At 33.5% G+C, this 27,612-nt stretch overlaps 1 protein-coding gene across 1 annotated transcript in view; it reads right to left on the reverse strand.

Annotated features, from left to right (window-relative positions):
• Positions 1–225: 225 nt before the first annotated feature.
• Positions 226–27,612, reverse strand: part of GTF3C2 (general transcription factor IIIC subunit 2) — a 233,844-nt gene continuing 206,457 nt past the window's right edge. The window contains exons 14-15 of the mRNA XM_063917264.1: positions 26,905–27,012; positions 226–954 (exon numbers count right to left, since the gene is read on the reverse strand). Of these exons, the coding sequence (XP_063773334.1) occupies positions 736–954; positions 26,905–27,012 (327 nt within the window). The 3' untranslated portion in view covers positions 226–735. The remainder of the gene's footprint in view (positions 955–26,904; positions 27,013–27,612) is intronic.

Raw genomic sequence — 27,612 nt, forward strand, 5'->3', positions numbered from 1 at the left:
TGTGGCCCTGGCCGGGCGGTGAGGACCCCAGCTGGTTGTATACATGGCGTTTGTGACACTGTTGTGACTGTGTATTTGTACCACTCTCTTCATGTGCTCTTGTGTTTTATATACAATAAAGACAATGAAAGAAACGGATTGTGTGATAGTTCTGGTATACACACACCACGGGCCTGGCCCGTACACACCTCCGTCCCTTATATACAACACTCACACAAATACAAGTAGAAAAAAGTAACATTTTAATAAACCAGGAAATCACCCCAAACGGCGCTCAATGTGAGCGATGACGCCTTCAGCAACACCTGTGAGAGAAACTGCGCCAGGAAACTGCGGTCTACATATGTACAGTCCTGTGTGACACTATCCGTGTCCTTATACATACACTCCCGTGTGACACCATCCGTGTCCGTATACGTACAGTCCCGTGTGACACCGTCCGTGTCTGTATACGTACAGTCCCGAGTGACAGCACAGAGCCATCAGCAGCGAGCGTCTCTGATTGGGCGGATTCCAGCGGCCGTGACGTTGCTGGGCCGCTCCTGTACAAAGTGCTGAATGATGTGCGCACAGATTAAGTAAAAAAACGCACATATAAAAACAATAAAAAAACAAACAGAACTGACATGATGTAATCCCATTATAAAAACAACCCCAGACGTGGTGAGCCGTCCACATAACATACGTGGCCACTGGCGTCAGACCCTAGACATACGTGGCCACTGGCGTCAGACCCTAGACCTGCACCACACAATGCTGCACCTCGGGGCTATAGTCACATTCTCCAACCATCTCTGTGTGCTCATACATGGCCCGGAACTGAGCGCTCTTCTCTCCGATCATCTTCCGTCCTATGGAAGACACCAGGCCCCGGACGCAGTGCAGTCTGACCAAACCCGAGTGCCCGCCCGACACCACCCAGGGGTACGAGTCCAGGTTAGGGCTGAACCGGACCTGGGGGGAGAAAACACACAGCTCAGACCCCGAGAGGACAGGACTAGAGGGTTTATATAGAAATATCGCCCCGAAACCACAATATATACAGTATACATGATATATCTCACCGACAATACTATATATACACAGCTCAGACCCCAAGAGGATAGGACTATAGTGTTTATATAGAGATATCGCCCCGAAACCACAATATCTACAGTATACATGATATATCTCACCGACAATACTATATATACAGTATACATCTCACCTACAATACTATATATACACAGCTCAGACCCCGAGAGGACAGGACTATAGTGTTTATATATAATGTATATTTAGTACTGTAGATGTATAGGTGATATATAATGTATATATAGTACTGTAGATGTATAGGTGATATATAAAGTATTTATAGTACTGTAGATGTATATGTGATATATAATGTATATAGTACTGTAGATGAATAGGTGAAGTCTCCGTATATATATACTGTGTATATATAGTATTGTAGGTGAGATGTATACTGTATATATAGTAGATATATCCGTGGTTGAGCCTTCGGAGCGATATCTTTATATCACCTATACATCTACAGTACTATATATACATTATATATTACCTATACATCTACAGTACTATAAATACATTATATATATCTCCGGAGACATCACCTATACATCTACAGTACTATATATATATATATATATATATATATATATATATACATACACACACACATTATATATCACCTATTCATCTATAGTACTATATATACATTATATATCACATATACATCTACAGTACTCTATATACATTATATATCACCTATACATCTACAGTACTATAAATATACATTATATATCACCTATACATCTACAGTACTATATATACATTATATATTACCTATACATCTACAGTACTATAAATACATTATATATATCTCAAGAGACATCACCTATACATCTACAGTACTATATATACATTATATATCACCTATACATCTACAGTACTATATATACATTATATATCACCTATACATCTACAGTACTATATATACATCATATATCACCTATACATCTACAGTACTATATATACATTATATATCACCTATACATCTACAGTACTATATATATATATATATATATATATATAATATGTCACCTATACATCTACAGTACTATATATATCCATCATGTATCACCTATACATCTACAGTACTATATATATCCATCATATATCACCTATACATCTACAGTACTATATATACATTATATATCACCTATGCATCTACAGTACTATAAATACATAATATATCTCTCCGGAGACATCACCTATACATCTACAGTACTATATACACATTATATATCACCTATACATCTACAGTACTATATACATTATATATCACCTATACATCTACAGTACTATAAATACATTATATATCTCTCCATAGAAATCACCTATACATCTACAGTACTATATATACATTATATATCACCTATACATCTACAGTACTCTATATACATTATATATCACCTATACATCTACAGTACTATATATACATTATATATCACCTATAAATCTACAGTACTATATATACATTATATATTACCTAAACATCTACAGTACTATAAATACATTATATATCACCTATACATCTACAGTAATATATATATATATATACACACACACACATTATATGTCACCTATACATCTACAGTACTATACATTATATATCACCTATACATCTACAGTACTATAAATACATTATATATCACCTATACATCTACAGTACTATATATATATATATTATATATCACCTATGCATCTACAGTACTATAAATACATAATATATATCTCCGGAGACATCACCTATACATCTACAGTACTATATATACATTATATCTATCTCTCCGTAGACATCACCTATACATCTACAGTACTATATACACACATTATATATCACCTATACATCTACAGTACTATATATACATTATATATCACCTATACATCTACAGTACTATATATACACACACACACATTATATGTCACCTATACATCTACAGTACTATATATACATATATGTCACCTATACATCTACAGTACTACACACACACATTATGTCACCTAAACATCTACAGTACTATAAATACATTATATATATATATATATATATATATATCTCCAGAGACATCACCTATACATCTACAGTACTATATACATTATATATCACCTATACATCTACATTACTATATATATATATATATATATATATATATATATATATATATACATACATACACACTATATGTCACCTATACATCTACAGTACTATATATACACATTATATATCACCTATACATCTACAGTACTCTATATATATATATATATATACACACACACACACACACACACATTATGTCACCTATACATCTACAGTACTATATATACAGCATATATCACCTATGCATCTACAGTACTATATATACATTATATATCACCTATGCATCTACAGTACTATAAATACATTATATATATCTCCGGAGACATCACCTATACATCTAAAGTACTATATATACACATTATATATCACCTATACATCTACAGTACTATATATACACATTATGTCACCTATACATCTACAGTACTATACATTATATATCACCTACACATCTACAGTACTATAAATACATTATATATCACCTATACATCTATAGTACTATAAATACATTATATATATCTCCGTAGACATCACCTATACATCTACAGTACTATATATACATTATATATCACCTATACATCTACAGTACTATATATACATTATATATCACCTATACATCTACAGTACTATATACACACACACATATGTCACCTATACATCTACAGTACTATATATATACATATATGTCACCTATACATCTACACACACACACATTATATGTCACCTATACATCTACAGAACTACACACACATTATATGTCACCTATACATCTACAGTACTATATATAAACATTATATATCACCTATACATCTACAGTACTATAATATACACATGATATGTCACCCATACATCTACAGTACTATATACACATATATATCTCCTGAGACATCGCCTATACATCTACAGTACTTATATATACATTATAGATCACCTATATATCTACAGTACTCTATATACATTATATATATATATATATATATATATCTCCGGAGACATCGCCTATACATCTACAGTACTATATATACATTATATATCACCTATACATCTACAGCACTCTATATACATTATATATCTCTCCGGAGACATCACCTATACATCTACAGTACTATATATACATTATATATCACCTATACATCTACAGTACTATATATATACATTTTATCTCTCTCCGGAGACATCGCCTATACATCTACAGGGGTTCACTACGGCTGGCCGGCGGTCGGGCTCCCGGCGACCAGCATCCCGGCGCCGGGAGCCCGACCGCCGGCTTACTGACAGCTTGGCGAGCGCAAATGAGCCCCTTGCGGGCTCGCTACGCGCGCCACACTATTTTATTCTCCCTCTATGGGGGTCGTGGACCCCCACGAGGGAAAATAATTGTCGGTATTCCGACTGTCGGGCTCCCAGCGCCGGGAGCCCGACCGCCGGCAAACAGAAGACCACCCCATCTACAGTACTATATATACATTATATATCACCTATACATCTACAGTACTATATATACATTATATATCACCTATACATCTACAGCACTCTATATACATTATATATATATCTCCAGAGACATCACCTATACATATACAGTACTATATACACACACACACACACACACACACACACACACACACACACACATATATTATATATCACCTATACATCTATAGTACTATATATACACACACATTATATGTCACCTATACATCTACAGCACTATATACATTATATATCACCTATACATCTACAGTACTATAAATACATTATATATCACCTATACATCTACAGTACTATATACATTATATATTACCTATACATCTAAAGTACTATAAATACATTATATATATCTCCGGAGACATCACCTATACATCTACAGTACTATATATAAATTATATATCACCTATACATCTACAGTACTATATATACATTATATATCACCTATACATCTACAGTACCACACACACACACACACACAATATATCACCTATACAGTACTATATATACATTATATATCACCTATACATCTACAGTACTATACACATTATATATTACCTATACATCTACAGTACTATAAATACATTATTTAACTCTCCGGAGACATCACCTATACATCTACAGTACTCTATATATATATACACACACATTATATATCACCTATACATCTACAGTACTCTATATACATTATATATCACATATACATCTATAGTACTCTATATACATTATATATCACCTATACATCTACAGTACTATACACACACATTATATATCACCTATACATCTACAGTACTATATATACATTATATATTACCTATACATCTACAGTACTATAAATACATTATATATCTCCAGAGACATCACCTATACATCTACAGTACTATATATACATATATGTCACCTATACATCTACACACACACACACACATTATATGTCACCTATACATCTACAGAACTACACACACATTATATGTCACCTATACATCTACAGTACTATATATAAACATTATATATCACCTATACATCTACAGTACTATAATATACACATGATATGTCACCCATACATCTACAGTACTATATACACATATATATCTCCTGAGACATCGCCTATACATCTACAGTACTTATATATACATTATAGATCACCTATATATCTACAGTACTCTATATACATTATATATATATCTCCGGAGACATCGCCTATACATCTACAGTACTATATATACATTATATATCACCTATACATCTACAGCACTCTATATACATTATATATCTCTCCGGAGACATCACCTATACATCTACAGTACTATATATACATTATATATCACCTATACATCTACAGTACTATATATATACATTTTATCTCTCTCCGGAGACATCGCCTATACATCTACAGGGGTTCACTACGGCTGGCCGGCGGTCGGGCTCCCGGCGACCAGCATCCCGGCGCCAGGAGCCCGACCGCCGGCTTACTGACAGCTTGGCGAGCGCAAATGAGCCCCTTGCGGGCTCGCTACGCGCGCCACACTATTTTATTCTCCCTCTATGGGGGTCGTGGACCCCCACGAGGGAAAATAATTGTCGGTATTCCGACTGTCGGGCTCCCGGCGCCGGGAGCCCGACCGCCGGCAAACAGAAGACCACCCCATCTACAGTACTATATATACATTATATATCACCTATACATCTACAGTACTATATATACATTATATATCACCTATACATCTACAGCACTCTATATACATTATATATATATCTCCAGAGACATCACCTATACATATACAGTACTATATACACACACACACACACACACACACATATACACACATATTAGATATCACCTATACATCTATAGTACTATATATACACACACATTATATGTCACCTATACATCTACAGCACTATATACATTATATATCACCTATACATCTACAGTACTATAAATACATTATATATCACCTATACATCTACAGTACTATATACATTATATATTACCTATACATCTAAAGTACTATAAATACATTATATATATCTCCGGAGACATCACCTATACATCTACAGTACTATATATAAATTATATATCACCTATACATCTACAGTACTATATATACATTATATATCACCTATACATCTACAGTACCACACACACACAATATATCACCTATACAGTACTATATATACATTATATATCACCTATACATCTACAGTACTATACACATTATATATTACCTATACATCTACAGTACTATAAATACATTATTTAACTCTCCGGAGACATCACCTATACATCTACAGTACTCTATATATATATACACACATTATATATCACCTATACATCTACAGTACTCTATATACATTATATATCACATATACATCTATAGTACTCTATATACATTATATATCACCTATACATCTACAGTACTATACACACACATTATATATCACCTATACATCTACAGTACTATATATACATTATATATTACCTATACATCTACAGTACTATAAATACATTATATATCTCCAGAGACATCACCTATACATCTACAGTACTATATACATTATATATCACCTATACATCTACAGTACTATATACATTATATATCACCTATACATCTGCCGTACTATATATACATTCTATATCACCTATACATCTACAGTGCTATATATATATATATATATATATATATATATACACACACATTATATGTCACCTATACATCTACAGTACTACACACACACACACACACACACACACGTCACCTATACATCTACAGTACTATATATACATTATATATCACCTATACATCTACAGTAATATATATATATATATGCACACACACACACACATTATATGTCACCTATACATCTACAGTACTATACATACAGCATATATCACCCATACATCTACAGTACTATATATATTATATATCACCTATGCATCTACAGTACTATAAATACAGTATATATATCTCCGGAGACATCACCTATACATCTACAGTACTATATATACAATATATATCACCTATATATCTACAGTACTACACACACACACATTATATGTCACCTATACATCTACAGTACTATACATTATAAATCACCTATACATCTACAGTACTATAAATACATTATATATCACCTATACATCTACAGTACTATAAATACAGTGTATATATCTCCGTAGACATCACCTATACATCTACAGTACTATATATACATTATATATCACTTATACATCTACAGTACTATATATACACACATTATTTATCACCTATACATCTACAGTACTATATATATATATATATATATATATATATACACATACATACACACACACACACACACACACACACACACACATTATATGTCACCTATACATCTACAGTACTATACATACATATATGTCACCTATACATCTACAGTACCACACACACACACACACACACACACACTATATGTCACCTATACATCTACAGAACTATACACACATTATATGTCACCTATACATCTACAGTACTATATATATATATATATATATATATATATATATATATACACACACACACATTATATATCACCTATACATCTACAGTACTATAATATACACATTATATGTCACCTATACACATCTACAGTACTCTATATACACATTATATGTCACCTATACATCTACAGTACTATATATACGCACATATCTCTCCGGAGACATCACCTATACATCTACAGTACTATATATACATTATATATCACCTATATATCTACAGTACTCTATATACATTTTCTCTCCGGAGACATCGCCTATACATCTACAGTACTATATATACATTATATATCACCTATACATCTACAGTACTATATATACACATTATATATCACCTATACATCTACAGCACTCTATATACATTATATATCTCCAGAGACATCACCTATACATCTACAGTACTATATATATATATATATATATATACATACACACACATTATATATCACCTATACATCTATAGTACTATACACACACACACACATTATATGTCACCTATACATCTACAGTACTATATACATTATATATCACCTATAAATCTACAGTACTATAAATACATCATATATCACCTATACATCTACAGTACTATAAATACATTATATATCTCTCCAGAGACATCACCTATACATCTACAGTACTATGTATACATTATATATCACCTAGACATCTACAGTACTATATATACACATTATATGTCACCTATACATCTACAGTACTATATATACACATTATATGTCACCTATACATCTACAGTACTATAAATACATTATATAATCACCTATACATCTACAGTACTATAAATACATTATATATATCTCCGGAGACATCACCTATACATCTACAGTACTATATATACATTATATATCACCTATACATCTACAGTACTATAAATACATTATATATATATCACCTATACATCTACAGTACTATATATACACATTATATATCACCTATACATCTACAGTACTCTATATACACATTATATGTCACCTATACATCTACAGTACTATAAATACATTATATATCACCTATACATCTACAGTACTATAAATACATTATATATATCTCCGTAGACATCACCTATACATCTACAGTACTATATATACATTATATATCACCTATACATCTACAGTACTATATATACACATTATATATCACCTATACATCCACAGTACTACACACACATTATATGTCACCTATACATCTACAGTACTATATACATATATGTCACCTATACATCTACAGTACCACACACACACACACACACACACACTATATGTCACCTATACATCTACAGAACTATACACACATTATATGTCACCTATACATCTACAGTAATAAATATACACATTATATATCACCTATACATCTACAGTACTCTATATACACATTATATGTCACCTATACATCTACAGTACTATATATATATACACATATATATCTCCGGAGACATCACCTATACATCTACAGTACTATATATACATTATATATCACCTATATATCTACAGAACTCTATATACATTATATATATATCTCCGGAGACAGTGCCTATACATCTACAGTACTATATATACATTATATAAAACCTATACATCTACAGCACTCTATATACATTATATATCTCTCCGGAGACATCACCTATACATCTACAGTACTATATATACATTATATATCACCTATACATCTACAGTACTATATATACATTTTCTCTCTCTCCGGAGACATCATCTATACATCTACAGTACTATATATACATTATATATCGCCTATACATCTACAGTACTATATATACATTATATATCACCTATACATCTACAGCACTCTATATACATTATATATATCTCCAGACATCACCTATACATCTACAGTACTATACACACACACACACACACAGACACACACATTATATATCACCTATACATCTATAGTACCACACACACACACACACACACACACACACACACACACACTATATGTCACCTATACATCTACAGTACTATATACATTATATATATATATATATATATATATATATATAACCTACACATCTACAGTACTATAAATACATTATATATCACCTATACATCTACAGTACTATAAATACATTATATATCTCTCCAGAGACATCACCTATACATCTACAGTACTATGTATACATTATATATCACCTAGACATCTACAGTACTATAAATACATTATATATCACCTATACATCTACAGTACTATAAATACATTATATATCTCTCAGTAGACATCACCTATACATCTACAGTACTATATATACATTATATAGCACCTATACATCTACAGTACTATATACACATTATGTCACCTATACATCTACAGTACGATATATACATTATATATCACCTATACATCTACAGTACTATAAATACATTATATATCACCTATACATCTACAGTACTATAAATACATTATATATCTCTCAGTAGACATCACCTATACATCTACAGTACTATATATACATTATATAGCACCTATACATCTACAGTACTATATATACATTATATATCACCTATACATCTACAGTACTATATATACATTATATATTACCTATATATCTACAGTACTATAAATACATTATATATATCTCCGGAGACATCACCTATACATCTACAGTACTATATATACATTATATATCACCTATACATCTACAGTACTATAAATACATTATATATCACCTATACATCTACAGTACTATATATACATTATATATCAACTATACATCTACAGTACTCTATATACACATTATATGTCACCTATACATCTACAGTACTATAAATACATTATATATATATCTCCAGAGACATCACATATACATCTACAGTACTATCTATACATTATATATCACCTATACATCTACAGTACTATCTATACACACATGTCACCTATACATCTACAGTACTATATATACACATTATATATCACCTATACATCTACAGTACTATAAATACATTATATATCACCTATACATCTACATTACTATAAATACATTATATATCTCCGTAGACATCACCTATACATCTACAGTACTATATATACACATTATATATCACCTATACATCTACAGTACTATATAACCTTATATATCACCTATACATCTACAGTACTATAAATACATTATATATCACCTATACATCTACAGTACTATAAATACATTATATCTCTCCGTAGACATCACCTATACATCTACAGTACTATATATACATCATATATCACCTATACATCTACAGTACTATATATATACATTATATATTACCTATATATCTACAGTACTATAAATACATTATATCTCTCTCCGGAGACATCACATATACATCTACAGTACTATATATACACATTATATATCACCTATACGTCTACAGTACTATAAATACATTATATATCACCTATACATCTACAGTACTATATATACATTATATATCACCTATACATCTACAGTACTCTATATACACATTATATGTCACCTATACATCTACAGTACTATAAATACATTATATATCTCTCCAGAGACATCACCTATACATCTACAGTACTATGTATACATTATATATATCTCCGTAGACATCACCTATACATCTACAGTACTATATACATTATATATCACCTATACATCTACAGTACTATATATACATTATATATCACCTATACATCTACAGTACCACACACACATTATATGTCACCTATACATCTACAGTACTATATACATATATGTCACCTATACATCTACAGTAACACACACACACACACACACACACACACACACACACACACTATATGTCACCTATACATCTACAGAACTATACACACATTATATGTCACCTATACATCTACAGTAATAAATATACACATTATATATCACCTATACATCTACAGTACTCTATATACACATTATATGTCACCTATACATCTACAGTACTATATATACACATATATATCTCCGGAGACATCTACAGAACTATACACACATTATATGTCACCTATACATCTACAGTACTATATATACATTATATATCACCTATATATCTACAGTACTCTATATACATTATATATATATCTCCGGAGACAGTGCCTATACATCTACAGTACTATATATACATTATATATAACCTATACATCTACAGCACTCTATATACATTATATATATCTCCGGAGACATCACCTATACATCTACAGTACTATATATACACATTATATATCACCTATACATCTACAATACTATATACATTTTATCTCTCTCCGGAGACATCACCTATACATCTACAGTACTATATATACATTATATATCGCCTATACATCTACAGTACTATATATACATTATATATCACCTATACATCTACAGCACTCTATATACATTATATATATCTCCAGACATCACCTATACATCTACAGTACTATACACACACACACACACACACACACATTATATATCACCTATACATCTATAGTACTATACACACACACACACACACATTATATGTCACCTATACATCTACAGTACTATATACATTATATATATATATATATATATATATATATATCACCTACACATCTACAGTACTATAAATACATAATATATCACCTATACATCTACAGTACTATAAATACATTATATATCACCTATACATCTACATTACTATAAATACATTATATATCTCCGTAGACATCACCTATACATCTACAGTACTATATATACACATTATATATCACCTATACATCTACAGTACTATATAACCTTATATATCACCTATACATCTACAGTACTATAAATACATTATATATCACCTATACATCTACAGTACTATAAATACATTATATCTCTCCGTAGACATCACCTATACATCTACAGTACTATATATACATTATATATCACCTATACATCTACAGTACTATATATACATTATATCTTACCTATATATCTACAGTACTATAAATATATTATATCTCTCTCCGGAGACATCACATATACATCTACAGTACTATATATACATTATATATCACCTATACGTCTACAGTACTATAAATACATTATATATCACCTATACATCTACAGTACTATATATACATTATATATCACCTATACATCTACAGTACTCTATATACATTATATGTCACCTATACATCTACAGTACTATAAATACATTATATATCACCTATACATCTACAGTACTATATATACATTATATATCAACTATACATCTACAGTACTCTATATACACATTATATGTCACCTATACATCTACAGTACTATAAATACATTATATATATATATCTCCAGAGACATCACATATACATCTACAGTACTATCTATACATTATATATCACCTATACATCTACAGTACTATCTATACACACATGTCACCTATACATCTACAGTACTATATATACACATTATATATCACCTATACATCTACAGTACTATAAATACATTATATATCACCTATACATCTACATTACTATAAATACATTATATATCTCCGTAGACATCACCTATACATCTACAGTACTATATATACACATTATATATCACCTATACATCTACAGTACTATATAACCTTATATATCACCTATACATCTACAGTACTATAAATACATTATATATCACCTATACATCTACAGTACTATAAATACATTATATCTCTCCGTAGACATCACCTATACATCTACAGTACTATATATACATTATATATCACCTATACATCTACAGTACTATATATATACATTATATATTACCTATATATCTACAGTACTATAAATACATTATATCTCTCTCCGGAGACATCACATATACATCTACAGTACTATATATACATTATATATCACCTATACGTCTACAGTACTATAAATACATTATATATCACCTATACATCTACAGTACTATATACATTATATATCACCTATACATCTACAGTACTCTATATACACATTATATGTCACCTATACATCTACAGTACTATAAATACATTATATATCTCTCCAGAGACATCACCTATACATCTACAGTACTATGTATACATTATATATATCTCCGTAGACATCACCTATACATCTACAGTACTATATACATTATATATCACCTATACATCTACAGTACTATATATACATTATATATAACCTATACATCTACAGTACCACACACACACACATTATATGTCACCTATACATCTACAGTACTATATACATATATGTCACCTATACATCTACAGTACCACACACACACACACACACACACACACACACACACACACACACACTATATGTCACCTATACATCTACAGAACTATACACACATTATATGTCACCTATACATCTACAGTAATAAATATACACATTATATATCACCTATACATCTACAGTACTCTATATACACATTATATGTCACCTATACATCTACAGTACTATATATACACATATATATCTCCGGAGACATCTACAGAACTATACACACATTATATGTCACCTATACATCTACAGTACTATATATACATTATATATCACCTATATATCTACAGTACTCTATATACATTATATATATATCTCCGGAGACAGTGCCTATACATCTACAGTACTATATATACATTATATATAACCTATACATCTACAGCACTCTATATACATTATATATATCTCCGGAGACATCACCTATACATCTACAGTACTATATATACACATTATATATCACCTATACATCTACAATACTATATACATTTTCTCTCTCTCCGGAGACATCACCTATACATCTACAGTACTATATATACATTATATATCGCCTATACATCTACAGTACTATATATACATTATATATCACCTATACATCTACAGCACTCTATATACATTATATATATCTCCAGACATCACCTATACATCTACAGTACTATACACACACACACACATTATATATCACCTATACATCTATAGTACTATACACACACACACATTATATGTCACCTATACATCTACAGTACTATATACATTATATATATATATATATATATCACCTACACATCTACAGTACTATAAATACATAATATATCACCTATACATCTACAGTACTATAAATACATTATATATCACCTATACATCTACATTACTATAAATACATTATATATCTCCGTAGACATCACCTATACATCTACAGTACTATATATACACATTATATATCACCTATACATCTACAGTACTATATAACCTTATATATCACCTATACATCTACAGTACTATAAATACATTATATATCACCTATACATCTACAGTACTATAAATACATTATATCTCTCCGTAGACATCACCTATACATCTACAGTACTATATATACATTATATATCACCTATACATCTACAGTACTATATATACATTATATCTTACCTATATATCTACAGTACTATAAATATATTATATCTCTCTCCGGAGACATCACATATACATCTACAGTACTATATATACATTATATATCACCTATACGTCTACAGTACTATAAATACATTATATATCACCTATACATCTACAGTACTATATATACATTATATATCACCTATACATCTACAGTACTCTATATACATTATATGTCACCTATACATCTACAGTACTATAAATACATTATATATCTCTCCAGAGACATCACCTATACATCTACAGTACTATGTATACATTATATATCACCTATACATCTACAGTACTATATATACACATTATATGTCACCTGTACATCTACAGTACTATATATAAACATTATATATCACCTATAAATCTACAGTACTATAAATACATCATATATCACCTATACATCTACAGTACTATATATACATTATATATCACCTATACATCTACAGTACTATATATACATTATACACACACACACACACACTATATATCACCTATACATCTACAGTACTATATATATATATATATATATATATATATACATACATTATATATCACCTATACATCTACAGTACTATATATACACATTATATATTACCTATACATCTACAGTACTATAAATACATTATATAACTCTCCGGAGACATCACCTATACATCTACAGTACTATATATATACACACACAACCATTATATATCACCTATACATCTACAGTACTCTATATACATTATATATCACATATACATCTACAGTACTCTATATACATTATATATCACCTATACATCTACAGTACTATATATATATACACATACACACACACACACACATATTATATATCACCTATACATCTACAGTACTGTGAGGATATTGGGTTCAAAATCACTCAGTCACGGTGGTAGATGAAAAACCAACAGTGGTTTATTGACAGAATAGGTTATAACACAGTTCAGCACACTTCTGTGATCCAATTCTACACGACAATTCCCTCCTGGAACTCCTGACAGAACATTACTTCTTAGTCAGTCTCCTGCCACTCTCTCACCCTCTGTCTCACGTCCCCTCTTTGCTATTATCAAACCTTTGTCTTTCCTACAATAAGGCGACACCCCCAGACAGTTTCAGAGCAAACCTAGTTTCACATGTACAGGCATGTCCCCTAGGCCACAATAGATGTTAATTAAAGTAACCTTACTTAATCTGATTGTGTGGCCTGGAATCCATTGTGTGGGGAAGAATGAGGGGGGTTGTGAGGATATTGGGTTCAAAATCACTCAGTCACGGTGGTAGATGAAAAACCAACAGTGGTTTATTAACAGAATAGGTTATAACACAGTTCAGCACACTTCTGTGATCCAATTCTACCCGACAATTCCCTCCTGGAACTCCTGACAGAACATTACTTCTTAGTCAGTCTCCTGCCACTCTCTCTCCTTCTCTCTCAGGTCTTTCTCACGTCCCCTGTTTGCTATTATCAAACCTTTGTCTTTTCTACAATAAGGCGACACCCCCAAAACAGTTTCACATGCCCAGGCATGTCCCCTAGGCCACAATAGATGTTATCTAAAGTAACCTTACTTAATCTGATTGTGTGGCCTGGAATCCATTGTGTGGGGAAGAATGAGGGGGGTGTATGGCCTGACATCTGAGACTGGCTGTATCTACACAACAGCAAACACACAGGTTATCTGATCAGTCATATTGGGAAAACATTATTTTACAAACTATAACACAATAACCATTACATTCATATATATACATTGAAAACATAACTGTACCCTTGTAACAATAACATCATACAATATAATACAATATTGCCTAACATATAACTAATAACATATTGGCAATTGATGAAGTCCATGTGTAGGACCAGGGCTAAGAAAGTAACCACGTGTCTTTTACCACTGAGCGACACGACGCGCCAGCTGTGTCATCACATGTCGTCACATTACCTTCCCCTACTTTCTCGCCCTGTGTCCTAAGTAGCTGAAGCTTGCTGAGCGCAGTGATGCTCTCCTACATCAGACAGTCTGTGCCCCGTCATAATAATGACTGGCTGGTTTCTCTTGTGGGTCTGGTGGTTTTTGTGAATAGCATTTTACAGTTTGTACGGAGCCCACCAGCGTCCCAGGTCCAAAGTCTGTGGTAATTGTCATGAGGCTTGGGTGGGAATTTCTTTCCCCGGTCTGGTGGGTGCGTGGCCCACAGTACATAAATCAATACAGTCTTACCAGGGTCCGGCGGAAACGTGATCAGCAGTCCATAGTTCTTGTATTTCCCCCCGGTGTCCAATCCAAACACATTAATCAAAGTCCCCTTTGTAGACAGCCGCTGGGTTGGGGTAACAGCATGTGCAACAGTGTAATTCAGTAAGTCCAATAACTGCACCTGGGGACCTAATAATTCCCCTACACCCAACTGGGTAACCTCATAGTTCAGATAGTCACAATTTTCCTCCATAACCAAAATCTGATCTCTGGGGCCCTCACTCTCCCTCCCCAACACTGTATTCTCTGGGAACCCAACTTCCATCACCTCTGGTGCATCAGGACAGTGGCTTCCCTCCCCCAAACATGAATCACGGGTATGGTAATTGTCAGGGCACAATGGGGATTCCTTCATGCCAGAAGTTTCTTCTGTGCTATCCTGGGTAAATGCTTCCTCCAGCCTGGCTGGCTGGGTAACTTGTGGGATCCTACTCTGAGTCTTGTATGCTTGGGCCTGGAGTACAATCTGCTCAGCTTCCTTGTGTGTAGCCACCAACTCGACCATGGTTGTACTGAAACATGGATGTAGGTACACAGGGACAGTGGCATTACCTTCTCCATTCACTGCTACATGTCCTGGCTGAACACCATTGTCCTGGTTAGAGTCAGTCATTTCACCTTGCACACACTGCCAGTCCAAGACACATTCAGGTGCCCTAGAGTAGAGCAACATGTTCCCTTCCAGTTCCTGAGCTGATGCTATTTTCACCAGGTCTGATACCTGGATTTTCTCTGAGTCACAGGGAAGATTCTGGCATTCAGGCTGCAGCTCCTTACCATCAAGTTCACTGAATGGGAACAGACCTCCAGAATCTTCTGGGAGAGATACAATAGCTGGGGATACACTGGGCCCTTCCTGAACATCCTTTTCTGATAAAATAACTGGGGCAGCCATGAACATAGCTTCACAATAGTCCTCCCTCAGCCGAATATGCTGATCAGCCTGAAGTGAGACACTGTCTGCACTAGCCATGCTTATAGATGGGACATTACCACCTACTGCTGCCCTCGCAGAGATCTCCTCTTCCACCTCTGCCAATATGAAGGTATAGTGCATCTTCTCCTGGGGTGTTTGGATGACAGACCCCACTTCCTTCTCATTTTCAGTAGCCTCCCCCAAACACAACACTGTAAATGGCTCAATAGCCAAGACTGGTTGGTGCTCACCTGAAGGATTCCCTTGGAGGCTCAGCTGCTGAAGTGGTGGTCGGGTGATAGTAGCGACTTCTTCCTCAATGTCTCGCTGGCACTCTGGGATGGTTTCTATATCCTCCAAGCCCGCAAATGGCCACTTGTAACACAGCTCAGACTGGTCACCAAGTGTTTTACTGCGACATTCCCCCAGGGACAAGAGAACGGGTTGCAGACAGTGCTTCCTTGCATCCACCTGGACAAGCTCATCCTTTTCCAGTGTAACATACTGGGCAGACAGTTCTTGACGCTCTCTCACTAAGTCCTCATCTTCCGTCTCAGCAACAGGGAAGTTGTAGTGCAGTTCCTCCTGGGGTGCCTGGATTGTGCTCACTGCTGTCTTCACTTCGTGTGCTTCCTTCCGTATAGACCACTGGGCAACTTCTTCCCTTGGGTATGGGAGAAGCTGTTGCAGGTGGTGCCTTTCTGCATCCACCCTGTAACACTGGTCTCGCCATGCTGGGGTATCCAGGGCCCCCCGATCCAATGCCACTTCCTCTGGCTCTGTCCGGGAAGGCAATTTACTCTGCACTTGCTCTTCCGTCTCTGTATATTGTATCCTTTGTGTCATTTGGGCCACTGTGGCGATCACTTCCTCCCTGAATTCTTCAAACTCTGGCTCCCCCAGCAGATTCCATGTGGCTGCTTCACTTCTGCAGTGCATGAACGCATTTCCCAGATGACACAACTTGTCCTGTATGCTGGATACTCTCCACCTGCTGATTTCCCACTGAGCTTCATTCCAGTGCTCCCAAATGTACTGCATTTTGGTAACTATACATAACAAATCCGGCTTCCCAGCCTGCCGATATGCTGACAAACTTCCAACCACAAGCTCCACTGCCCTGGTTCCATTACTGGTCTCCTCCGCTGAGGCCTGGACCATATCCTCCTCTTCCTCCTTATCACAAGGGTGCTCAACGTCCCATTGAGCCAGTTTTCCAATTAGGGATTCCTTGGTATCCACTGTATTAAACTCAATCTGTCTTGCTCGACAGAGGTCCTGTAGCTGATCCTTCTTGCTGTATCGGTAACATAGCGGGGCGGAATCCAGTGCCTGCTGTGGTTTATACCTTTCTGCTGGTGTCTTGAGTGATCCCACTGCTGCCGCCAAATGTGAGGATATTGGGTTCAAAATCACTCAGTCACGGTGGTAGATGAAAAACCAACAGTGGTTTATTAACAGAATGGGTTATAACACAGTTCAGCACACTTCTGTGATCCAATTCTACCCGACAATTCCCTCCTGGAGCTCCTGACAGAACATTACTTCTTAGTCAGTCTCCTGCCACTCTCTCTCCTTCTCTCTCAGGTCTTTCTCACGTCCCCTGTTTGCTATTATCAAACCTTTGTCTTTTCTACAATAAGGCGACACCCCCAGAACAGTTTCACATGCCCAGGCATGTCCCCTAGGCCACAATAGATGTTATCTAAAGTAACCTTACTTAATCTGATTGTGTGGCCTGGAATCCATTGTGTGGGGAAGAATGAGGGGGGTGTATGGCCTGACATCTGAGACTGGCTGTATCTACACAACAGCAAACACACAGGTTATCTGATCAGTCATATTGGGAAAACATTATTTTACAAACTATAACACAATAACCATTACATTCATATATATACATTGAAAACATAACTGTACCCTTGTAACAATAACATCATACAATATAATACAATATTGCCTAACATATAACTAATAACATATTGGCAATTGATGAAGTCCATGTGTAGGACCAGGGCTAAGAAAGTAACCACGTGTCTTTTACCACTGAGCGACACGACGCGCCAGCTGTGTCATCACATGTCGTCACAGGGGTGTATGGCCTGACATCTGAGACTGGCTGTATCTACACAACAGCAAACACACAGGTTATCTGCGCAGTCATATGGGGGGAAACATTATTTTACAAACTATAACACAATAACCAATACATTCATATATATACATCGAAAACATAACTGTACCCTTGTAACAATAACATCATACAATATAATACAATATTGCCTAATACATAGCCAAATACAGATCAACAATCAGTGTAGTCCATGGGTCAGACCAGGGCTAGGGAAGTAGCTGCGTGTCTTTTACCACTGTGTGACACAACGCGCCGGCTGTGTTGTCACAAGTACTATATATACACATTATATATTACCTATACATCTACAGTACTATAAATACATTATATATCTCTCCAGAGACATCACCTATACATCTACAGTACTATATATACATTATATATCACCTATACATCTACAGTACTATATATATACACATTCTATATCACCTATACATCTACAGTGCTATATATACACACACACACACACACACACACACACACACACACACACACACACACACACTATATGTCACCTATACATCTACAGTACTATATACATTATATATCACCTATACATCTACAGTACCACACACACACACACACACACACACACACACACACACACACACACCACCTATACATCTACAGTACTATATATACATTATATATCACCTATACATCTACAGTAATATACACACACACACACACACACACACACACACACATTATATGTCACCTATACATCTACAGTACTATACATACAGCATATATCACCCATACATCTACAGTACTATATATATTATATATCACCTATGCATCTACAGTACTATATATACACAATATATATCACCTATACATCTACAGTACTACACACACACACATTATATGTCACCTATACATCTACAGTACTATACATTATAAATCACCTATACATCTACAGTACTATAAATACATTATATATCACCTATACATCTACAGTACTATAAATACAGTATATATATCTCCGTAGACATCACCTATACATCTACAGTACTATATATATACATTATATATCACTTATACATCTACAGTACTATATATACATTATTTATCACCTATACATCTACAGTACTATACACACACATTATATGTCACCTATACATCTACAGTACTATATATACATATATGTCACCTATACATCTACAGTACCACACACACACACACACACACACACACACACACAATGTCACCTATACATCTACAGAACTATACACACATTATATGTCACCTATACATCTACAGTACTATATATACACACATTATATATCACCTATACATCTACAGTACTATAATATACACATTATATGTCACCTATACACATCTACAGTACTCTATATACACATTATATGTCACCTATACATCTACAGTACTATATATATATATATATACACATATCTCTCCGGAGACATCACCTATACATCTACAGTACTATATATACATTATATATCACCTATATATCTACAGTACTCTATATACATTTTTCTCTCCGGAGACATCGCCTATACATCTACAGTACTATATATACATTATATATCACCTATACATCTACAGTACTATACACACACACACACACACACACACACACACACACACTATATATCACCTATACATCTACAGCACTCTATATACATTATATATATCTCCAAAGACATCACCTATACATCTACAGTACTATATATACACATTATATATCACCTATACATCTATAGTACTATACACACACACACACACACACACACACACACATTATATGTCACCTATACATCTACAGTACTATATACATTATATATCACCTATAAATCTACAGTACTATAAATACATCATATATCACCTATACATCTACAGTACTATGTATACATTATATATCACCTAGACATCTACAGTACTGTTATATACACACATTATATGTCACCTATACATCTGCAGTACTATATATACACATTATATATCACCTATACATCTACAGCACTATAAATACATTATATAATCACCTATACATCTACAGTACTATAAATACATTATATATCTCCGTAGACATCACCTATACATCTACAGTACTATATATACATTATATATCACCTATACATCTACAGTACTATATATACATTATATATTACCTATATATCTACAGTACTATAAATACATTATATATATATCTCCGGAGACATCACCTATACATCTACAGTACTATATATACATTATATGTCACCTATACATCTACAGTACTATAAATACATTATATATCACCTATACATCTACAGTACTATATACACACATTATATATCACCTATACATCTACAGTACTCTATATACACATTATATGTCACCTATACATCTACAGTACTATAAATACATTATATATCACCTATACATCTACAGTACTATAAATACATTATATATATCTCCGTAGACATCACCTATACATCTACAGTACTATATATACATTATATATCACCTATACATCTACAGTACTACACACACACACACACACACACAATTATATGTCACCTATACATCTACAGTACTATATATACATATATGTCACCTATACATCTACAGTACCACACACACACACACACACACACACACACACACACATTATATGTCACCTATACATCTACAGAACTATACACACACATTATATGTCACCTATACATCTACAGTAATAAATATATACATTATATATCACCTATACATCTACAGTACTCTATATACACATTATATGTCACCTATACATCTACAGTACTATATATACACACACATTATATATCACCTATATATCTACAGTACTCTATATACATTATATATATCTCCGGAGACAGTGCCTATACATCTACAGTACTATATATACATTATATATAACCTATACATCTACAGCACTCTATATACATTATATCTCTCTCCGGAGACATCACCTATACATCTACAGTACTATATATACATTATATATCACCTATACATCTACAGTACTATATATACATTTTCTCTCTCTCCGGAGACATCGCCTATACATCTACAGTACTATATATACATTATATATAGCCTATACATCTACAGTACTATATATACATTATATATCACCTATACATCTACAGCACTCTAAATACATTATATATATCTCCAGACATCACCTATACATCTACAGTACTACACACACACACACACACACACACACACACACACACACACATTATATATCACCTATACATCTATAGTACTACACACACACACACACACACATTATATGTCACCTATACATCTACAGTACTATATACATTATATATATCACCTATACATCTACAGTACTATAAATACATTATATATCACCTATACATCTACAGTACTATAAATACATTATATCTCTCTCCAGAGACATCACCTATACATCTACAGTACTATGTATACATTATATATCACCTAGACATCTACAGTACTATATATACACATTATATGTCACCTATACATCTACAGTACTATATATACATTATATATCACCTATACATCTACAGTACTATAAATACATTATATATCACCTATACATCTACAGTACTATAAAGACATTATATATATCTCTCAGTAGACATCACCTATACACCTACAGTACTATATATACATTATATATCACCTATACATCTACAGTACTATAAAGACATTATATATATCTCTCAGTAGACATCACCTATACATCTACAGTACTATATATACATTATATATCACCTATACATCTACAGTACTATATATACATTATATATTACCTATATATCTACAGTACTATAAATACATTATATCTCTCTCCGGAGACATCACCTATACATCTACAGTACTATATACATTATATATCACCTATACATCTACAGTACTATAAATACATTATATATCACCTATACATCTACAGTACTATATATACATTATATATCAACTATACATCTACAGTACTCTATATACACATTATATGTCACCTATACATCTACAGTACTATAAATACATTATATATATCTATCTATCTATCTATCTCCAGAGACATCACATATACATCTACAGTACTATCTATACATTATATATCACCTATACATATACAGTACTATCTATACACATGTCACCTATACATCTACAGTACTATATATACACATTACATATCACCTATACATCTACAGTACTATAAATACATTATATATCTCTCCAGAGACATCACCTATACATCTACATTACTATAAATTCATTATATATCTCCGTAGACATCACCTATACATCTACAGTACTATACACACATTATATATCACCTATACATCTACAGTACTATATAACCTTATATATCACCTATACATCTACAGTACTATAAATACATTATATATCACCTATACATCTACAGTACTATAAATACATTATATCTCTCCGTAGACATCACCTATACATCTACAGTACTATATATACACATTATATATCACCTATACATCTACAGTACTATATATACATTATATATTACCTATATATCTACAGTACTATAAATACATTATATATCTCTCCGGAGACATCACATATACATCTACATTACTATATATACATTATATATCACCTATACGTCTACAGTACTATAAATACATTATATATCACCTATACATCTACAGTACTATATATATACATTATATATCACCTATACATCTACAGTACTCTATATACACATTATATGTCACCTATACATCTACAGTACTATAAATACATTATATCTCTCTCCAGAGGCATCACCTATACATCTACAGTACTATGTATACATTATATATCACCTATACATCTACAGTACTATATATAAACATTATATGTCACCTATACATCTACAGTACTATATATACACATTATATATCACCTATACATCTACAGTACTTTAAATACATTATATATCTCTCCGTAGACATCACCTATACATCTACAGTACTATATACATTATATATCACCTATACATCTACAGTACTATATATATATACATTATATATTACCTATACATCTACAGTACTATATATACATTATATATTACCTATATATCTACAGTACTATAAATACATTATATATATCTCCGGAGACATCACCTATACATCTACAGTACTATATATACATTATATATCACCTTAACATCTACAGTACTATAAATACATTATATATCACCTATACATCTACAGTGCTATATATACATTATATATCACCTATACATCTACAGTACTCTATATACACATTATATGTCACCTATACATCTACAGTATGATAAATACATTATATATCTCTCCAGAGACATCACCTATACATCTACATTACTATAAATACATTATATATCTCCGTAGACATCACCTATACATCTACAGTACTATATATACACACATTATATGTCACCTATACATCTACAGTACTATATAACCTTATATATCACCTATACATCTACAGTACTATAAATACATTATATATCTCTCCAGAGACATCACCTATACATCTACAGTACTATGTATACATTATATATCACCTATACATCTACAGTACTATATATACACATTATATGTCACCTATACATCTACAGTACTATATATACACATTATATATCACCTATAAATCTACAGTACTATAAATACATTATATATCACCTATACATCTACAGTACTATAAATACATTATATCTCTCCGTAGACATCACCTATACATCTACAGTACTATATATACACATTATATATCACCTATACATCTACAGTACTATATATACATTATATATTACCTATATATCTACAGTACTATAAATACATTATATATCTCTCCGGAGACATCACATATACAGCTACAGTACTATATATACACATTATATATCACCTATACATCTACAGTACTATATATACATTATATATCACCTATACATCTACAGTACTATATATACAGTATTTAGGCACAGTGCCCAGCCATAACTCCAACCTACACCGTGGTGGAGTACAGGAGGGGAGTGACTCTCACCTTGTGTACGGCCTCCAGCTGCACACGCTCCATGTTCAGATCACCCTTCAGCTCATTGGCTTGCATCCTCCTCACAGGCTCGCGGGAGGGCAGACGCTGGAATGTTCTCTGCGTGAGATATGTTAGGAGATAGATATAAACGCACCGCACGGACATCAGAGGCTCCATGTACTAGAGGCGCGGGGCACTGCGCCAGTCTGCTCATATTTTTAAAGCGGAAATCAATTACAATGCAAAACCCACCTGTAAATTATTGTCGCTTTAAGAATGCAACTCGGGGATATTACATTTACCCCCAGGTGTGGGCATCAGTACACAGGTGACTTTACATCACTAGTGATTCTACAGCGAGCACAACCTGAGGCGGGAATGAGATTATATAGCAGCGCCACGGCCAGTGGGGGGCACTATCTGAGGAGTGGCTGCCCCCTGGAGACCAGAGGCTGTAGGCAGCAGGAGATGAACGCCTGCGGCCTCCTAATGGTGGGGTCACAGCCCTACAGTGAAAACAGATAAGACCCCTGGGGAATGGGAGACACAGCGGAAACAAACTCCTGGAGGAATGAGACAGATATGGCAGGGTGCCCGGAACACGACTTACAGACAACAAGGACCCGGCCCTGAGGCATCACACAGGGTAGAGTCTTGCTGGACAAATGATATAACAGAAGGTCCTCTCCATGCCCTAATCATGTCACATGGAAACCT

This window comes from Pseudophryne corroboree, chromosome 4 (assembly GCF_028390025.1).
Source record: "Pseudophryne corroboree isolate aPseCor3 chromosome 4, aPseCor3.hap2, whole genome shotgun sequence".
Lineage (NCBI taxonomy): Eukaryota > Metazoa > Chordata > Amphibia > Anura > Myobatrachidae > Pseudophryne > Pseudophryne corroboree.